General features: G+C 41.8%; 2 protein-coding genes across 5 annotated transcripts in view; one reads left to right on the top strand and one right to left on the bottom strand.

The window, feature by feature from the left end:
• Positions 1-12,267, top strand: part of LOC111869926 (cyclin-H) — a 28,967-nt gene extending 16,700 nt beyond the window's left edge. The window contains exon 7 of one of the 4 annotated variants that reach the window (XM_023861816.2): positions 12,181-12,267. The gene's annotated coding sequence lies outside the window, so the exon portion shown is untranslated. Of the gene's footprint in view, positions 1-1,796; positions 4,842-12,180 lie in introns of those variants that run through there. The other 3 variants (XM_023861813.2, XM_023861817.2, XM_023861814.2) reach the window with 3 other exon arrangements.
• The window catches only part of LOC111869925 (homeobox protein ceh-30), a 52,511-nt gene continuing 39,407 nt past the window's right edge, over positions 8,101-21,204 (bottom strand). The window contains exons 4-5 of the mRNA XM_023861812.2: positions 12,223-12,359; positions 8,101-9,311 (exon numbers count right to left, since the gene is read on the bottom strand). Coding sequence (XP_023717580.2) covers positions 9,005-9,311; positions 12,223-12,359 — 444 coding nt within the window. The 3' untranslated portion in view covers positions 8,101-9,004. The remainder of the gene's footprint in view (positions 9,312-12,222; positions 12,360-21,204) is intronic.

Genomic DNA, 21,204 nt, shown 5'->3' with positions numbered 1-21,204 from the left:
CGAAACCCAAGAGAGCGTGGAGGAGCCGTTCAGCAGGAAAAGTGATGGCAATATTCTTCTGGGACTGGCAAGGTGTTACCCATGTAGACTTTCTGACAGATGCCAGAACAGGCAATGCATCTTATTACTCAGACCACCTGGCAACAGACCTGAAGGAAAAGATCCGATCCAAGTGGAAGACAGGTGGAAAGCAGGTAACCTTCCTTAAAGACAATGCACACCCCCATACGGCCAAAACAACAATGGAAACCCTCCGGAAATTGAAATGGAACCTTCTGACCCATCCGTCGTACAGTCCCAATTTGGCCCCAAGTGATTTCTAACTGTTAGGAAGGCTCAAATAAGGCTTGCAAGGCATGCGGCTTGTGGACAACGATGCTGTCGTCCAGACCGTTTGGGAGTGGACACACTGCCAACCACAAGCCTTCTTCGAAAAGGCCATCAGGATGTTTTCAGAACGTAGGTAAAAGTGTGTTGACTCCAGAGAGGAGTATGTTTAAGACTGACATGTGCAAGTAAGTGTTTGGCAATTATGGTTTTTAAAAAAAGAATCAGTCCCGCTCATATTTGAACCACATTGTATTTGGCTGGCATAAGTCAGTATTTAGTTAGTTAGCAGTTGGGAATACCACTCTAACATACTTCTAATAAGTATTTAGTTAGTCAGCAGTTAGGAATACTGTTCTAACATACCTTATGGTTTGTTGTTCATGAATCCTTAATGAAAATGGACTTATGCTGTACCAAATTACTCCAGTCTCGGCACTGGACTCAACTCAGTAAAGCTGTGAGCAAATTTTTGTTGGCTACTGTCTTTGATTCAGACATTTTCAAAATAATAGTGACACAGTAAGCTGCTGGAAAATGGCTGTGAAGTTTATTTTGCTATACTATGTACACCAGAAGTACTCTTGTTGCCAATGGAAATGAAGTTAGTAACTTGTTCAGTTTACATTTATATTCAGATACAAACATTTTAAAAGTTATAAAATTTATACTTGATATGCAATTGTCCAGTACTCCCACCAAAGATCCATTACTTAACTTACTCCTTCAAAAACATGAAATTCAAGACTTCTAATCTGTGATTTCATGTTTCTCTCTGTTTAGCATCTGTACACCTCAAGCAGATATTAATAGTTATGTACCCCAGATTTTGAGATTTGAAGTTCTTATGGCAGTGAATGTTATGATTACTGTGTTCTGGTTTCCAGCACCATGTAGTCTGGTAGAATGTTACTTAGTCTATTGTAGTAGTGGCTGTAGTAAGGTTGGAAATATGGCCGTGCCATAGCTCAAGCGGTTAGTCACTGGCTTCCCACCGCGGTGGTCCGGGTTCGATCCCACGTCTGGTCAAGTGGGATTTGTGATGGACAAAGTGGCGTTGGGGCAGGTTTTTCTCCGAGGACTTCAGTTTCCTCTGCCTATCTTCATTCCACCAATTGCTCCATCATCACCCTCGCCTATCATCTGGGGCTGGTACAATAGGCCAAAAGTGGCCGCAGTACAAGGGACTTAGTCCCACCCCACTAACAATAAAAAAAAAGGTTGGAAATGAAAGGGAACTAAAAGAGTCATTGATCATGTACAACGTATAGATAAAATCATCAATGCAGATATGCACCATTCATTACTCTCCTTAACGTAATATATATGCACGCTTACATTGCCTTGCTTATAGAACTTCCACCTCATGTCACCACCTGGAATATTGTAACATAAGGGACATTCCCCATTCTTAACTTAATGATCCTTCAGAGGGAGCTAAAACAAAGTCAGAACAATTTATTTTTCAGAAGAGTTTTGATGTAAAGGAGAAGTAGGAAGCTATGGAAGAATGGACAAGAGGAATGCTGATAGACTGAAAAATAAAAAGATAAAAGGAAGGAATATAGAAGAAAGAAGGGAAGAAGAGAAAGATATTGAAAGGTTAAAGAAAGTGATTACGGAAACTGTGTTAGTACAAGGGAGACAGAAAGAGGAGAGCAGTGACGATAGGACAGACAAATGAAAGGGATAAAGTAAATGGGCTAATAACTGTTTTTTAATGGAGATAGAGGAAAGAAGGGAAAGAGGAATTAGGATAGAATGGACCAATAAAAGGGATAGGAAAGTATTAGAGAAGAAAGTGAAGAGGATAAAGGTATGAAAATGTATAAGAGACTGCCCAGTACATTTTGAGCAGGCTATATGAGTGCTGCAATAACAGAGAAGGTCCACAAGTTTGAGAATGGCCCAATTCAGTTGTCAGAAGTTTTCCCTCCGTCAGTGTGGACTGCCTCCTCCTATGGACCCCTAAAGATGGGTAATCTTGTCTTCCTACAAACTACCAATACGTCACTCATATGAAGGCTGTTCATAGCGTTGCTACTGAGTACACTTGGTTGCCAGCAGTCATATGGCTGTGTGCATGACATGCCAGCAGTTAACCATAAGCTGTGCACTAAAATGAGTACACGGAAATAGTGTGACATGGTTAAATTCCGACATTCCAGGTGCAGAATCTGTCCAAACAGGATGCTACTACTGATATTCAAGGAACGTGACATCGTCATCAACACATCTCCTTTGTGGAATCCTGTGAGGCCTTTGTACTGCCATCAAGAGAAAATACTTCAGCATGCTCATAAGGGGTGTCATGGTACACAGCAATGTCCAACCCCATGTATTCACACTCTGGGACACGCTTCACTCCACTTGCTGGAGGATATTGTTGGACCATCCCCTTACACCCCATACCAGTCACTGTGTGACTTTTATGTGCTAGATGCCTTCAGGGAAGAACTAAAGGGCTCTAGGTTCATGTTGGACGGAGACATGAAGACCATGATGGTGTTGTGATTGCTTGCCTTGACCAGCACCCTTGCGAACTATTTCTAACAGCCTCTACTTCTTTGTCATGCATAGGTTTAATTTGAACAAGCCTTATATTACATTGGCACAGAATCACAAGAATGCCCAGAAAAGATAGCAGTACTTGTTCCACAGGAAGAATCTTTCCACAATTTGTCATTGTGAACAAGTCCATCGCATCATTGAACACCAGGATTTAACAGTAGCTGGAAAGAAAGCCATGTACTGTCCTCCCATGAAGAGAAGGCAAGGCAATTACTGAGGCCCACCAGCCTGTAGTAAGACAGCAGCAGATTTTCAGATGACTCTGTTACCATTGTGTTTCTGAATGAACAATATCGTGGTGAAAGTCAGCCAGTTCTAATCACATGCCTTGCCATTTCAGTTATTGTAGTGTAGTACGTGCCCCATTGGAAATACACAGGTCATTCAATTCAGGCATCTGATGACTCAGCCTCAGATGACATGGTCACACTGACTGATTCCATGATGCTGAATCCTTGAAAATCATACTATGTCACAAAAATCATGACATAGCTTGATGGGGACTCAAAAAGAAACTGTAGTTGTGTCAGTGTGTGTATTATTACGAGTAAATGTAATGAAAATTCTGTATTTAAGTATACTGTTGCAAGCCAAATTAAAACATCTATATATAACACAGTCTGCCAGTAATGCAACAATTATTCCTTTTCTTTTTTCCACTTATACTTTAATGCAACATGTTTCGGCCTCAGATGGCCATCCTCAGGTGTCCCAGTATGTCAAGACACGGAGAGAAATGTATTGTTCTAAACAAATGGATGACACCCCTTGTGAGGTGGAATAGAATTTAACCAAAGTGATGAAAATTTTAATAAAAAATTTTGATGGATTTTATTTTATTTTATTAAGTGCACTACAGCACGTGAATTTGCTGCATATAAATGCAGAGTAGCAGTTCTGATATATTGGGACACCTGAGGATTGGCCAACTAAGGCCGAAACATGTTGTGTTAAAGTGTAAGTGGAAGAAAAGGGAACAATTGTTGCATTATTGACGGACTGTGTTATACATAGACAATGTAATGGAAAGTCAAGTACATGGCATTCTTTACACATGGCCTCTATTTTCTGTTCTTAATTTAAGAAATGCTGCTTAGTGCTGGCCTTACTGTTCCTATGGCATTACTATTACTGGTTATGTGATCTTCTAGGTTATGACATTGTGTAGTCTCATAGGCTATTATCAACATTTCAAAGAAATTACTGTTCCCATCTTCATTTTACCTTGAAGATGAGAGCAGTATGTTCTTCTGAAATGTTGGTAACAATGAACTGCATTATGTGGTATCATAATTCTGAAGACTACAGTGTAAATATTCAGCACCATGAAAACCACAGAACTCTGAAGTCGTAACATCATTTCAAGTTCCATAAGTTGTCAGTAATGACTTCCTTGGAATCTCAGAATGAATGCAAAAATATATGGTATGAGGTCTGTGTAATGTTGCTTCAGTTCTGTAAATGTTATCCACTTGTGGCACTGCTTAAGTTCAGCACAGCAGTGACACGATATTACCAGTTATAGTAGAGCGCATAGTGACATTATTCCTCATACATGGTACATGTAATGTTTTGATTAACTTAAATCTTATTTTAATTTTATGTAAGAATGGAGATTATCTAACAGTTTAAAGTTGCACTGATGGCCTTTTTAGTAAATTCTCTTAGAATCTGAATTAAATTTTTGTAATGAAACATGGATGAATACAAGACATCAAAGATCTTCCAAATTTGATGAACATTTCAGCACAGAAAGAGCTATACATTTGGAACCTTTCAGCCAGATCATTAGTATTATACAGTATTGTTATATTCCAGAGGCAACAGTTAAACTTATTGTTATGTGCCTTTTATGCCTGTGTGTATGGAAATGGACTGCCTCTGTGGTCGAGTGGCCAGAGTTCCTGGCTACAGATCCAGAGGTCCCGGGTTCGATTCCCGGCGATACCCAATTTTCTGAGAAGTAGTGGGTCTGGAACGGGGTCCACTCAGCCTTGTGTGGATAATTGAGGAGCTACTTGAATGAAAAGTAGCGGCTTCGATCTAGAAATCCGAGATTAATGGCCATGGAAATCTGTTGCACTGACTACATGGCACCCTCTATCAGCAAAAATTGGCACTAACTTTGCCGACAAGCGGCGGTTGTTGGTCGGTATAGTTCACTTGCGGAATAAAGCCACAGAGCTTGTTTTGTATGAAAATGACCTTCAGTTATTGTATCAGGAGTAAAACGGTGTACTTTCTTGAAAACACATGTTTTCCAAATGCATTCTCTGTTCTTGTGCATTATTTCATTAACCTTGATAACTATTTATTATAAACAGGAATCTCTTCTGGTACATTTAAACCATTATTGCAACAGAAATCTATTCTTGTAGATTTAAACAATTATTGCAAAGTTGATCATATTACAGGTGTCACATTGCATGGAACTGAAAATTTGTTTTCCCTTATGTTTAAGTATATGTGCTTCAAATAAAATTGTATGTCTTAATGAAGTTTATGAGTTATATTATGGACCATGCACCATGTAAAGAAGCTACCAGTATGAATCGAAATAAATTTGTTACACCCAGAAACCCATTCAGTATTTTTCGTGCTGAAATATACAGCTCCTTCTACACTGAAGACGGAAGGAACACGTTTTTCCAAAACAGTAACATTCTACCAAACCTTCACATTCCAGAAGACTGTAATCTTCATAATAATTCTCATACAAACCTGTAACCCCCATATGGTTCGAAAGTACTTCAGTTCCCCTGCCAATCTTCATTCCACCAAATTCCCCATCATCATAATCACCCGGGGCAGGCTACAATAGGCCAATCAGTGGCCACTGTGCCGAGTGGACCCAGTTGGACTCCACCCGCCACCGAACGAATTAAAAAAAAAACCTGTAATCCCTGTTGATATTTATTTTTCCTTACTACTTGTTTCCAGTGCCACTTGTCTCATACAGTTTAAATTGCTTGGATCAGGTACAGTGGCTTACTAACCATATTATATGATTGTTCAATTGTAGGTAACACCATAACCTGCTTCTTTTGTTCTTATGGGTTGGCATGTTCTTGCAGTAAACATAGTGTTCAAACAGAAACCTTGTCATTATCAGTACTGTCCATCATTATTTCTCACTGGATATATTGTAGAATTATTTACTGGTAACCATGGATTCAAGCATCATTAGTCCATAGTGCTGTTATACTGTCACGTGTATAGATGGGGTTTGGATTGGATATTGGATTTATTGACCACTTTAGCATATGATGCATGACTGCACTTAACTATAGTGCCATTGCTGATTGCCACACTTTACAAATCACTAGAGCACACAGAGTAGTCTTCTCAGTCTACTGTGTCTTCACCATTCATTACCTGATAATGGCTTCTAACAGTGGAGATTCTTCAGCTTCCACACTCACTTTGTTGCCCTCTGGCTCTCAACTGCACTGACTCCCTTAAGCTCTCTCTGATCTCTTGCTCCAATTGTCCTCCTTATAACAACCTGGCATGGACCGCATAGAAAACACTGTTCATTGTTGTATTCCAGTCATTTCCATGGGAACATATTTGTTTGTGAAGTGTTACTCAGTAATGGCTGCATGTACGTGCTTATTAAGAATCTGTTGCCTAGCAGCGGATGTTCTTTCGTTGTTTATTTCAAGGTCATTACCTGGTAACGGGTCTGCGTTCTACAATACATAACTGATAACTGCATTTTATATTTTCTGTATTACTATTAGTGGCTACATATAGTGGCTATATATTAGACTTCTAAATTCATGAGATCCAGATATCGAACTACAAGGTGGTTCAAATATGATCGGAACTGATTTTTTTTTCAAACCAAAATTGCCAAACACTTGCACATGTCAGTCTTCAACGTACTCCCCTCCAGAGTCAACACATTTTTTCCAATCTTCTGGAAACATCCTGATACCCTTTTCAAAAACTTTTTGTGGTTGATGGCGTATCCACTCCCGAACATTTTGGATGACGGCGTCGTCCACAAACCGCATGCCTTGCAAGTCTGATTTGAGCCTTCCAAACAGGTAGAAATCACTTGGTGCCAAATTGGGAAGGTACGGCGGATGTGTCAGAAGGTTCCATTTCAATTTCCGGAGGGTTTCCATTGTTTTGGCTGTATTGGGGCGTGCATTGTCTTGAAGGAAGGCTACCCGCTTTCCACCTGTCTTCTGCTTGGATCAGATCTTTACCTTCACGTCTGTTGCCAGGAGGTCTGAGTAATAAGCTGCATTGACTGTTCTGGCATCTGTCAGAAAGTCTACATGGATAACCCCCTGCCAGTCCCAGAAGAACGTTGCCATCACTTTTCCTGCTGAACGGATCCTCTGCGCTCTCTTGGGTTTGGGAGAACTGGTATGCCGCCACTCGCATGATGATTACTGGGCCTCGGGAATGAAGTAGTGCACCCACATTTCATTGGTGGTCACTGTAGACTTCAAAAATGCATCACCTTCATCTTCAAACTGCTGTAAGAGATGACTGGCAGCTTGCATACACACCATTTTGTTCATGTCCATCAAAGTGCATGGTACCCACCATGCATTCACCTTGCGATAGTGCAGGTGGTATTTCACGATGTCTTCTACACTACCAACACTGATGGACAGCATTGCTCCAATTTCCTTGATAGTGATGCGCCTATTCTCATGAATAAGTGCATCTGCACGATCAGTGTTTGGCTTGGTGAGGGATGTTCGTGGCCGATGATCATGCAGTTCATTCTCCACGCGCTCTCTGCCCTCTCTGAAGCACTTAACCACTCAAACACACGGGTCCGTGAGAGACACTCTTCCCCATACTGTTGTTGTTGAAGTCTGTGGTGAATTTCAGCAAACAGGACGTTTTCTCCAACGAGGAATTTGATCACAATGCGTTGTTCCACACTCCGCGGTACCTTCTGTTCACTCATCACTCTAGCAACTCCCAGACAGGACTGAACAGGTTCTAACCTTAACAGGAGGGAGGGTGGAGGTTGTGGCTTCACTCTCTCAAGATCGTACAGCTGCTGCGCAGTGCGGCTTGTTTACAAAAAAATCAGTCCTGGTCATATTTGAACCACCTAGTAGTTGTGCCGTGGGCTGTACACGAACATAGTTGTCTGAGGCACAGAAAAGTAACTCAGACATAAGAGGTTTTTCTTACCTCCTTATAAAATATTTTCCTAAATATGAAGAGTATAGTGAATGGCTTACCGTCTGGTGTGTGTATGTATGTGAACCATTATATACATTGGAAGCACTGCAGCGGTAATATTTCTGGCATTATCAATATCTTAAGTATTACAGTATTCATAAAACTTCTGTGTACAGCCAACTACGTGGAACAAAGTCCTCAAGAAACTAATATTAACTTTACTGGTCAAGGAATTCCTTGCCTCCCATGGAACCTGAAGGTTCATTACTATATTCACAAGAGTCCACACTGAACAAGCTGGCTAAAGTAGGAGCGCTTCTCACTTGTATCTGGGAGGTGACTGGTTCAAGTCTTAGCCAGGACACACTCTACCTTGACTGAGGTTTCAGTGGCCTTCCTCAGACCCTGCACAAGAGTGCTGGCATAATACCTTGAATTAGGCCAAAACTCTCCTCCTTGAATATCCTTTACATTTCTTTATATGTACTTTATCATACAGATGTTCAGCACTTACAAAGTCTGAGCTACTGATGGCATTGTTAAATAAAGTAAAAGAAGACCCCTGTCCTGAGTCAATTGAATTTAATTTACACTGTCACATCATATTTCTTTAAGAACCATTTTAATAGTATTCTCTTGTCGAGGCCCAAGTTTCCATGCTATCTTGCATACATAAGCCAGAAATGTTACTGTATATAACATCTTCCAGTTTGCCAAAACAGGGATGTAACAAGTTGAGCTTAGCTCTCTTCTTAATTCGCACTGTCTTAGTAGGAACACTGGTTTTTCGGTTATGATACCTTGGTTACTATTGTCTCAGAAACTCCTACCCTGAAAATGCAGCAGGTTTCACAGACACAGAGTCAACCCAGAAGACCACAGTTCATATCTTCACCACCATGAAACTTTCAGTCTGAATATTATAGTAATCAACTTTTGAGTATCATCAGCCATTTGAATTTCCCTGTAAACCTTGAATGGAACTAGAAGTGCTGGAAAATTGATTGGATGAGGGTTGATGTATCTCCAGCCCAATGTTGGTGGGGTGTTCATAACTGTGATGGGGTGTAACTAAGTTGCTTGTTAGATGTTGGGCAGCTTGAATGCAGTGCTGCGGTGGGGGAGGTGGTGGCAGCCCAAGTAATGGTGGCAGAGAGTGGCTTTGATGTGGGGAGAAATTTGGTGCAGTTGATAAGAGTGGAGGTCCATTGATACCGTGATGTTGAGGTCCTGTGTGTGGGTAGTTGAAGAACCTGCAAAACACAAACAAGAAGTCATTTTAATCCAAAACTGTTTTTAATGAGAATACAACAATCCTGAGGAATGGGAGAAACTTTCGGATTTTTGTAATTTGTATGTGCCAAATATATTATGGGGATAATTACAGCAAGAATAATAAGGTGGGTGGGGCATGTAGCACAAATGAGAAAAAAGATAAATTAATAGACATTTTAGTAAGAAAACCTGAAGAAAAGATACCTCTCAAAGACCTAGCACAGATAGGAGAATGTGGGGTATTTGTTCAAAGCAAGAACTGTGGAATCAGAGAAACAGCCATTGCTAGGTAATGCCCCGCACGCAACAGTAGAAGAGATGTGTCTATATGTGACACAGCCATTCCTATGTAGCACCTGCAGCATACGCATGCATGGTGATGTCACACAACATTAGAAGAGGTGTTGCCAGCAACATTCTCTGTGGGTCTGCTCTGAGGCTGTATGACCAAGTTCAGTTCAGGATCAAGTGCAATGTGGTTAAGGCTGTTAATTGGAGGAGTTGAGAGTTTTATCCAGAGGGCAATGGAAGCTGAAGATTCTTTACCAGGAAACATCTAGTGAAAACACTGCAGAGGAATAGCCATTGTTGAGAGCTGTTACCAAGTAAAGACTACATGGTGTGTCCAGGATCTGTTAGGACTCATTTTTTTTTAAATTTTGCTTTGCAATGCCATCTGTTGGCGAGGTGTGGCATTAAGATTCTTGAAGTTTCAGCCATGGCTGTCTATAATTTCAAAGCTCAGACATCGTTGCATCATGTGTTCTGACCTTGAATATAACAGTACTGTTCTGACACTCGTCGGAAAATGGCGGTTAAACAGAGCCAACTTCAAATTTTGTTTGAAGTTAGGCAAAACAGCCGGAGAAGCATACAAAATGATGAAAAGTGTGTACAGTAGTGATTGTTTGAGTTGCTCGAACATTTTTCGATGGTATGCTGTATTTCATGATGGCAGGGAGGATATTTAACATGCTCCACATGCATCAAAGTCGAGAACACGTCGCACTGAAGACAGGACATCCAAAGGGAATCCACCGCAGTTTTAAATGCGATTTCACAGAAGGAGTATAGTGACTGTTTTCTAAAACTTTTCAATCAATTCCAACTATGTATTGATTCAGAAGGAGACTATTTTGAATAAAAAGAGTGAAATTTTGAGAATAATTCATGTCTTGTATTTTTAATGAACACAGTCCTAACAGAACCTGGACACACTGTGTAGTTTAAGTAGACTGAGAAGACTTAGTGTGGAAATCGGCAATAGTGTTATAGTAATTTGTAGTTACAACCTGTAAGTGGTCAATAAATCTATTCATCAATCAAAAGCATGCCTATAGTCACTAATACATGTGACAATATTAAAATGGACCTGAAAGAAATAGGATGGGAGAGTGTAGACTGGATTTATCTGACTCAGGACAGGGGCTAGTGACAACTCTTGTGAACATGGTAATGAACCTTCAGGTTCCATAAAATGCCAGGAATTTCTTGACTAGCTGAGCAATTAGTACCTTCTGAATAAGGATTCCACTCCATGGAGTTAGTACAAAGTTTCCAGATGTGTTCATCTTAATTTTCAATCTGTGTACATATTGCATTTATGGGGACTCAATTTGTCTGGCCCAGGATATGAGCATGCCTGCTGCTGACTCTTATGAATCTGATAGTGAACCCATGGATTCCATGAATTGCAGGGAATTTCATGACCAACTGATGACTTAGGTAGGCCACACACCAGCATGTGTCAAGACATGTAACAGTCAAGACACGCTGTCTGCAACATGACACAAAAAAAGGAGCACAGCTGAAACGAATGAGATTATGAAAATCATCACACGCTGGTCTGAGTCATGATGCTGATGTCAGCTTCATGCTGCAGACATGTGCAGCAAGACTCGGCATGTTCCTTTTCTGTGTATCAAGACTCAGATATCAGTACTCAAGGAACAGCACCAGTGTACGTTATCGACATGACGTCATGTCATCAACTAAAGAAGATGTGATAAGACACAGACACATGTTACTTTGGTGTGCAGACTTGAATCCAAATCACGAATGAAGCAAGACTGCGTCTTTTGTCTCATGTCTTGAGGTGTGCAGCCACCCTTAGTCTCTTAAGAAGCACTCAGCCCCATAGGGTGGGAATGTGAGATTCCTGCACCTGGTACATTCTGACTTTTTCTTCATTTGTAGACATTAGTTTTAATTTGAATAGGTAAAGTGTAAATATGATTTTTTCTTACACACACTGCAGTAGAAATATATTCTCAGGTTCTGAGTATGCGTATTTTCAAAATATGTTCATCAACGGTTTATTACACACTTCATTGACCTTGATGTACATATATTGCAGAGACAAATTTATTTGCGAAGGTTACCATGTTACAGATAACAAGTATGTATACTGAGACCACAGAAAGATATTGCATTGATCTACCCCCTCCACATCTCCCTGGTCTTCCCTTTCAGGCATGCCTCTCTGTATCCATCTTCAGTCAGTTGTTTGTTGTGCTAACTATTAGATATGCAAACCCTTTAGACTAGATCGGTTTTTCTCAACAACCAGGCCCTCATCTTATTGAAAAAGGAATTTACCAGGCTGCAGTCTGACAAAGGTTGAGAACCACTGGACTAGATAACACAGTTCAGTGCAGACTGAAGAAGCCCACAGCAGTAGGCAGTGTCATTGTCCGCACCATCTTTGGGACGTCCATCAATTCCCTCAGTGTAATTGTGAAAATTTTTTCTTGAATTTTGTTAAATCTACATCACATCAGAAGACATTTAAGTTAGAGTCAGTATTTTATTGAAATATAAAAATTGTATTACATTTTAATGTTTCAGGTCAATGTTTAAGAATGGTCACATAATTTTGTAACAACTTACCAGAGCCTGTCTCCAAGGAATATTGGTCTAGGCGCCATGACACCTATGGAGTTATAATATTGCTGTGCCAGTAACTCCAGGTCATTAGTGTACTTCCTTTTCCACTTGGTGCGACGATTCTGGAACCAGATTTTGATCTGAAAATAAATAAAAGAAAAGTTACAAGAAATTGCATTTGGATTGATTGACCCTTCTTCTAAAAGATTAGACCTCTTGGGATCTGACATCATTGGTGCTACTGCTAGAAAGGTATTTTGTAACATATAAGCATGTACATTGAAAATATTTTGGTATAGTGTTACATCAGTTACTTACTAATGGAACTGAGCCCTTCTTGAGGAGCTGCCAATTCTGCAACTACTCAAGAATTTCCCAGCATTTTATGAAACTCTAAGGTTCATTACTGTGTTCACAAGTGCCCTCCACTAGTCCATATCCTGAGCCAGATCAGTCCAATACATACCATCCCATCCTATCTCTCTAAGATCCATTTTAATGTTGTCCACCCACCTACACCTTGGTCTTTCCAGTGGTATCTTTCCTTCTGGCTTTCCCACCAATATCCTATATGCATTCCTTTTCTCCACCATTATTGCTACATGACCTGCCCTCCTCATCCTCCTTGACTTCATCATTATAATTATACTTGGAGTAGAGTAGAAGTTATGAAGCTCCTCATTATGCAGTTTTCTCCAGCTCCTGTCACTTCATCTCTCTTCGGTCAAAATATTCTCCTCAACACCCTGTTCTCAAACACACAATTATTATAAATATCAGCAAAATATTTTGCTCCTTCAACACGTTTTATATTACTGTAATGGTAGATTTGTGTTTGAAAATAAGTCACGGATGTCCTCCATAGTGCAATGCGTCACAATACTAAACAGGCAGAGGTATCAGTAACTCACCGAGGTTTATACAAATATTCTGGAACTGTCTGGTTCAAATGTACTAATTATCCTCACGGAGGCTCCACAGAAAATTGCTGGCACAGTATCTTAAAATTGAATTGGACCGGTTCCCTTCATGTCATTCACAATTAGTAGAGAACCTGTACAGTTAATAAACCGTTGTTAAGTGAACTAAGGAACGAACAGTTCACGGAGAGGAGAACATGTTCGAGAAGAGATCTAATGTATTCACCATTGATTTGTAATGGCTACCATCACTATAAAAGAAGCCATGATAGCGCAGTCAATATAGCAACTGGTTACAGGCTGGACGACCTAGGAGTAGGAGTTCGAGTCCCGGCAGGGTCAAGAATTTTCTCTTCTCCACGTCATCCACGTCCACCCAACCTCCTATCCAATGAGTACCAGGGACTCTTTCCCCGGGGGTAAAGCGGCAGGGGCATGATGCTGACCACTCACCAACTAGTGCCGAGGTCAAGAAAACGTGGTTCTATACATCCACGCCCCATACGCCTTCATGGAGTATTGCTTACCTAATTAAACATAGGGATAGCTTTACCTGTTTACATTTACTATCGCTATAAATGTAGCGTTTAATGTATGGGATCTGATTTAGGTATGAACTGAGAGCGAACCAATGAAACATCAGTTTACAGAGAATTGGCTGTTTGCAGGATGACACCGCCCCAAACACCAGTTGCAAGAGTAGAGACATGTATTCCAGTGGAATGTACGTGTTTTCGTAACGCAGTTTTTGCTCCAAATACGTATCATGTTTTTGGACATTATCCATCGTCTTGTCTTTATCTAAAAATCAGCCTGTTTATTTTTCAAAACACAACGTTTCGGAGAGTGGACTCTGTCCCCTTCTTCGGGTAAAACCTACTCAGTTGAGCCCGATCGAGCTAGTCCCTATGTTGCTGTTTTGCAACCTCATTGACCTTGGCGTTCACCTACATTTAAGGATCGTCATGCGCATCCGCCTGTTTCAACTAGAGAACCTCCTGGCGGATTTTGATGAAATTTGGTATGAGCGTTTTGCCATTGGAAACACCCAAAATTTTTACGTTATTTGCTACATTGACTAATAGCAACTTGATGGACGCACGAACTTGTGAAGTGGGAGTGACGCTAACACACCTACCTAAGTGCGGCAAAGGTAAAGCTACCCCGTGGAGGTCCATATGGTTGTGAGACGTCGCCCTTTACTGCCACGAAGATTCCTGGTACTCATTCTTGTTAGAGGCTGGCGGCTGGAAGGGTTAGGTCAATTGAAAAATCCAATGACATCGGGACTCGAACCCGCGACCTTCCGGTTGGTATCATAGTGTCTCAACCAACTGTGCTACCCCGTACCCCCAGCTAATTGCGGTAACCAATAGTAATCGTAGGAGGAGTAAAAACATGTTTCTGTTGCCTTGTGGAATGCAGATGCAATCGGATACGAATACAGAACGCCTGTGAAACGGTGCACCCCGCTAAGGCTAGTCGTCCATTGGAAGCGGAAACCTGCGAACTTGGATTCGGCCGAATCTGTGCGAATCTGTTCGTCCGAATTCGTGCGTTCACTGCGCGTCCTTTGGCTGCGTGTTCGGCCGATGCCATTCGCGTTCTGTCATGGCGCTGTCTGAAGATTTATGTGATCTGTACGCGTTTGATACTCCTTTACTGGCTAGGTGACGAGCACAGAATAGGAGAAAAGAGTGGATTAGTGGAATTTTACCAAAAAGACAAACGTTTGATGAATTTTCTCATATATGGAGTGATTCACAAGAGGACGAGTCACAGTATTTTGGTTATTTTAGCATGAAGCAAGATACGTTTGAATACACATTAAACAAAGTACATCAGTTGAAGAAGTACAGTAACTTCGAGAAACTATTTCACCTGAAGAACGCCTAGCTGTAACGTTAAGTTAAGGATTTGATAAGAGTTTGAGAAAACAAAATATTACATCGATGTTATATTATTCTTGCTTCTTAGTGACTACATACAAACCGTTGTTTCTACAAAGGATCGAAATTACTATGATACACAGCGGCACTGTTCTTGTCTGTTACAAATTCATTGCTGTGGGAACTATTATGGGAACTGCGTGTCGATTCAAGGGATAGAGGCGAAACATTTGACGTGGACATCACGCTGCTGTTTCGATCCTCCTGTTCCTGCAGTAAAACATCCATCAATTTCATGCGTAATCGCAGCTGTCTTTCTTCAGGCAAGCTCATCAGAAATTGATAGTCACTATCCTGCTTCATTTGAGAGCTCTTTTCGAAATAGCTCAACTTTTTAGATTCTATTTCGAAGAATTTGTCATCGTAATTAATTCTTTTCTTTCCTCTTTTTAGCGGACTTTTGAAATGCTCTTTTTGTGCCGGAGACGTATTTACAGGTGCATCATTCTCGATATCTGATTGAAAATCTGGAGTAGAAAATGCATCATTATATTCACTTTGTGTTGTAATATTATCAGTGCCTGTCTCAATACAGGCGTCCGCAATGTCAGGAACACTACTCGACAGATTTCTCGGTTGAACAGTATCAGTTCGTAGGTGGTGAACGCAGCTCTTCGTCCGAAAAATCCAAACCAATCTGGATATTTCGCAGTTCGCAAGTATACGCGCGTTCACTGACGAACAGTGCTGCTACCAATGGACGCACTCTAACTTGATGCAAGCTGTTAGGATCGTTCGGCCGTTTCCATGCATGTTCGGACGAACTCCTCATCGCAACTTTCCGCAGCTTTCCGCTTCCAGTGGACGAGAGGCCTAAGGACTTGTTGCAGACACGAGTCTATTAGCACTATAGATAATGTTAATCTCGTGGCTTCGTCTCCCATCCTAGAACTTAGACTGTGGTGTCGTGTTTGAGAACAAGGTGCTACGGAGAATATTTTGATCGAAAATAAATAAAGTAATACGTATAAAAACACCGTGGCCTGTAGTCCGCCAGCTAACTATACCGACCGAACAACCGCCGCTTATCGGCGAAGTTAGTGTCAACTTTTGCGGATAGTGGGTGTCACGTGGTCAGCACAACGGATCCCCACGGCACTTAATCTCGGTTTTCTAGACCAGAGCAGCTATTTCCTTGAAATAACTCCTCAATTATCCTCACGAGGCTGAGATAAAGTTCGCTTGCTGACTACAGGCCACGGAGTTTGCTTTTTTGTTTTGTAGTTACTATACAAAGTGATTCCACATTATTGTCGTGGTTTCCGTTTACAGCCCACGGAAACCCCAACAATAATTTAGAATCACTCTGCAGTTGAAATGCAATTTCACATATTTGTAATTGCATAGGAAATGAAATTCTCTGAACAGGGGTGACTACAGGGACAAACTAAGGGACCAAAATAGTCAAATGACCCATGCACACCTACTGTATTTATTTAGAGGCAGTTGTTACAGCAGGCGGTGCATAAGATCAAAAGGTCCTACAGAACAGACCAATGTTTCTGTGTGTCTGTGTATAATATGTTGACAGTTGAAAGAAATGGCTTGCTTAATGATGCATCAGAAGGTCTCGAGGACAAGGGTGGCGACAGCTTCCTACCCACTTTTGTGTCTGTCAAACTTGACAAATATATTGGTTCACTTCGCGTAGGATTCTGACAGAGGCAGGTACCGTAATGTTGGCCAAACATAGCTGGCGCTGTAACACGTAGGCCAGAGATTTTTATAATTCGCATAGTGGGGGGTGGAGTCCAGCTGGGTCCACTCGGCACGGCGGCCACTGATTGGCCTATTGTACCTGCCCCGGGTGATTATGATGATGGAGAATATGGTGGAATGAAGATTGGCAGGGGAACCGAAGTACTCGGAGAAAACCTACCCCAGTGCCACTTTGTCCACCACAAATCCCACTTCACCAGACCGGGGTTTGAACCCGGGCCGCTGCGGTGGGAATCCAACGACTAACCTCTTGAGCTATGGCGCGGCCTTAGATCAGAGTTACCCAGACGGCATTCCCTTGCCAGGTTGTAGCTAGAAATAAATTGTTTTATTTCCAATTTTCAGGTGTTCTCTGTTAGTACTTTAGGTTTTAAAAACGTATACCTGTCACGTCATGAAGACGCATGAGGGAGCGGAGGTAAAGCTCCACTATTCTTGACCTACTATTCTACTCCTGGGAAACAGCCCCCGGTAGGCATTATGTAGAAGATTGGGTGGGCCCCGGAACCGGTTTGGACTCAGTCACTCACTCATGGAGCTGAGCCCTTCTTGAAAAGCCCCCAGTTGTGCAGCCACTCAAGAACTTCCCAGAATTTTATGGAACCCCACGGTTCATTATCGTGTTAAAATAATATGATTTAAGGCAGTCTGCACAACAGTAAGTTCAGAAAACAAACAAGATAGACACTATCATGTCAGCATCTGCTTTATTTTGCTGATGATATCTTCGTTACGTGTTTCGACCCTTACCTCGATCATCCTCAGGCGTATATGAATACTTGGTGTTAGATTTCTGAGTTACGTCCTTTATTCGGTATGAAATCATATGGCGTCCATATTGTTACACTGTCCTAATAATGCACTTTGGTATTTAAAATAGTTCAAACTTGACATAAAAATAATATTGAACAGGTAACCAAAATGAATTAAAAGATGCAAAATTGAAATTACATTTGAAATTCCTAGTTAATATGACTAATAATGGGGCACGCGGTAGCGTAGTTGGTTGAGGGGCTATGCTACAAGCCGGAAGTTCGCGGGTTCAAGTCCCGATGAGGTCATTGGATTTTTTCAATTGACCTAATCCTTCCGGCCGTACTATGGCTCTGGGGTCGACTCAGCCTCTTAACAGAAATGAGTACCAGGAATTAATTACATAATTTTCCTGGGGAGTAAAACGCGGCCGGCGCGTAAAGCTGACAACCTTACCGCCATCTTTGAGCCGATTGTCTAGATAATGTGGGACTCTCAACGTCTCACAACCCTATGGGCCTTCACGCCCTGGTACAGAGATAGCTTTACTTACTTTACTTGTGACTAATAACAGTCAGTATATACGTACATCTAAGTTCATATAGCTGCTGCATATCTTAACGCGTGATGGTATTTAACTTTATAGTATTAACACTGTGACGTACGGACTGTGCGCTGAGATGTTCCTGTAGCTCTCTGCGTCATGTTGCTGTTTAGAAAGTTTCTTATTGAACATGTGAAGGCTGAGCGCTTTGTTCCACATGTCCTTCTCGTGTTGTGTATGTATATACAGTAGAACTTGGTTATAACGTCATCAAAGGGACCTAAAAATAGTGTCGTTATAAACGAATGTCGTTGTAACCGAAATGGGCACTTCCACAGTAGCCTTATGTTAGTCTACCAAAAACCGACTTAAAATGTTGCATTTTTTAGTGAAATACGTAGTTAAGTACAGACTAACGTAACATTAACGTGGAATTGCCCAAATGTGTAATATCAAAGACATATTACAGCGCTTTTCACTGACAATACACACCGCACTAATACTGTATATTAAAGGTAGGCCTACTCACCAAATTACAGTAGATTACATCANTATATATATATATATATATATGTTGATGGGATGTTCAGGTTTTTAATATAATGTATAGATGCAGTGACCGCCTCTGTAGCCTAGTAGTCAAAAGTTCCTGGCTACAGATCCAGAAGTCTGGGTTCGATTCCCGGCGCTACCAGATTTTCTGATAAGTTGTGGGTCTGGAACGGCGTCCACTCAGCCTCGTGAAGATAACTGAGCAGCTGTTGCAAGGAAATAGCGGCTCCGGTCTAGAAAACTGAAATTAACGGCCGTGGGGATTCGTAGCGCTGACCACGCGACATTATCTACCGGCTAAAGTTGGCACTAACTTCACCGACAAGCGGCGGTCGCTCGGTCGGTATAGTTCGCTTGCGGACTAAAACCACGGAGTTTTTTGTGTAGATGCAGTACCTGTAGTGTAGCGGTTCTGTCTGTTTGCTTATGTTGCTACCGTTGCAGTGTCACTGACTATACACCATTGAGTGGCAAGATGCTTCATGAATCCTGAATTGAAAGGATTTGGAAGGAAGCGATCATGGTCTAATTGAAGCATTATGCCGACATTTGCCTGGCAGATCTGAGTAAAACCACGAAACATCTTTCAGAATCTAGTACCACTTTGTCGTCTACATATCCCATGTGGGCTAACCTGGAACTGACACCTTGTCTCCCCAGTGAAAAACTAACCACATACAAATTGAGCTATGTCATGGCCAAAATTAATGTTGGTAGCACTGGGTCTGCTCCGTCTGTTGTGTATAATTGCGACCTTTATTATGGTGTTTTCAGTTCGATTATGTTAGCTTGAATTGTTTTTCATTTCACGTCAGATCGGTTCTAGGGCCCACCCAGCCTCATATCAAATGGGTACCGGCGGCTTCGTCTTTGGGGGTGGAGCGGCCGGGGCGTGAAGCTGACCACCTCCAACTAGTGCCGAGATGAAGAATACATGGATTTATACATCCCCTCCTCCATACGTCTTCATGACGTAGTGCCTAATTAGTTGAGCAGAGGTTATGTACGGAACCAGGATAACTCATTTATTATAGTGAATGGGCTGTAGGCTGGATCACCGAGGAATCGGAGTTCGATTCTCGACATGGCAGGAAATGTTCCTCTTGGCAAGGTCATAGAGCCTCCTGTTCGGTGATGTGTGAGTCTCCTCCCCACCGAGGGTGAAGCATTCCACTCACCTGCCTCTGTTTCCGAGGTTAGGAAAGCGCGGAGCTATACCTCCATTCCTCTCTTGTCTCTATAAGGGGCTGCCTTACCTTCCTGTACAGATCAGGTTCTTTGTAGCTGAACGCTGAGAATTTCCCTCTGTTGGCGGAGGACAGACCCCAACCGCAGGGCTACACACGTGCAACACATCACGAGAGATGATCTTGTAACACAATCCCCGAAGTATCCAGGGACTGTTGGTATGAAAAGGGATGATACCCTGGCGCCAGTAATGGGACTCTCTCACCCGTCAGCCACAAGGCGGAAGATGGTACACTTTGAGTGTCTTCTTGCGGCTTTCTGCTTTAACAAGCGTGAATTATGACTTCTGAAGACCCGGCAGTGACTTCGCCGTCTGAATTCTGTGTGTGTCACATGCGGATTGGGTTCGAGGCTGTTTCTGTGCTCGGTTGCTAATGAGGCGGACACACCTGTTAGCTGCATCGCTGCTGTATGTCTGTTCACTTCAGTATGTGTAACCTCATTTTATTTACGTATTTATTTAAGGACGCCGAATGGATCTGTGGTAATGGGGAGGGGCATGGATTATTTTGCAGTCAGTTCTTGCACTTGTACATATAACGTCGAATGGTATGGTGACAGATGAATAGTGAATTGGTAAGCATTTGGAAGGAAACTGTCGTGGCCTAATCGGAGCGACTGGATATAATTACAAAAGCCTAAGCGCCGGTCACGGTAGCCGAGCCGGGATCGTGGGTTCGAATCCCACACAAGACATGGATATTTGATGTGTGTATGCGTTTTTCCGTGTTCTAATGCAGGTAGAGGGCTTGTGACGAGCTGATCACCCGCCCAAGTAGACCTACCGAATGTCTAAGATCTAGTAAACCAAAGTGAAACGGACTGTTTCATGGAGGTAGGCCAATACACAAATTAGGGCGGTAGCGCCAAAGGAAAAAAAATATATATCATCATCATCATCATCATCATCAGTAATCTGTCAGACGACAGGTCCACAGTCTCTTCCAAAACAATTACTCCACTTAATGCGATCTAGAGCTTTCTCCTTCAAATGACAGTATCCTCTTCTGTCCCCAAAGTCATCCAGCATCTTCTTACGTCTTCTTCCTCGTCTTCTTGTGACTTCTATCCGCCCCTCTATCTTTCCTTCAATAACTTCTTTTAGAAGGCAGTTTCTGCGTAAAACATGACCAATCCAATTAGCCTTCCGTTTTCTTATTTCATGTAGGATATTCCTCTGCTCACTGACTCTAATTAACACTTCTTCATTTCTCACATAATCGGTCCAACTGATCTTCTCCATCCTTCTCCAACACCACATTTCGAAACTTTCCAGATGTTTCTGATCTACTGCCCTAAG

This window comes from Cryptotermes secundus, unplaced genomic scaffold (assembly GCF_002891405.2).
Source record: "Cryptotermes secundus unplaced genomic scaffold, Csec_1.0 scaffold952, whole genome shotgun sequence".
Taxonomy (NCBI): Eukaryota; Metazoa; Arthropoda; class Insecta; order Blattodea; family Kalotermitidae; genus Cryptotermes; species Cryptotermes secundus.
Note: the sequence above shows the minus strand (reverse complement) of the source record. Positions and strands in the feature narration are given on the sequence as shown.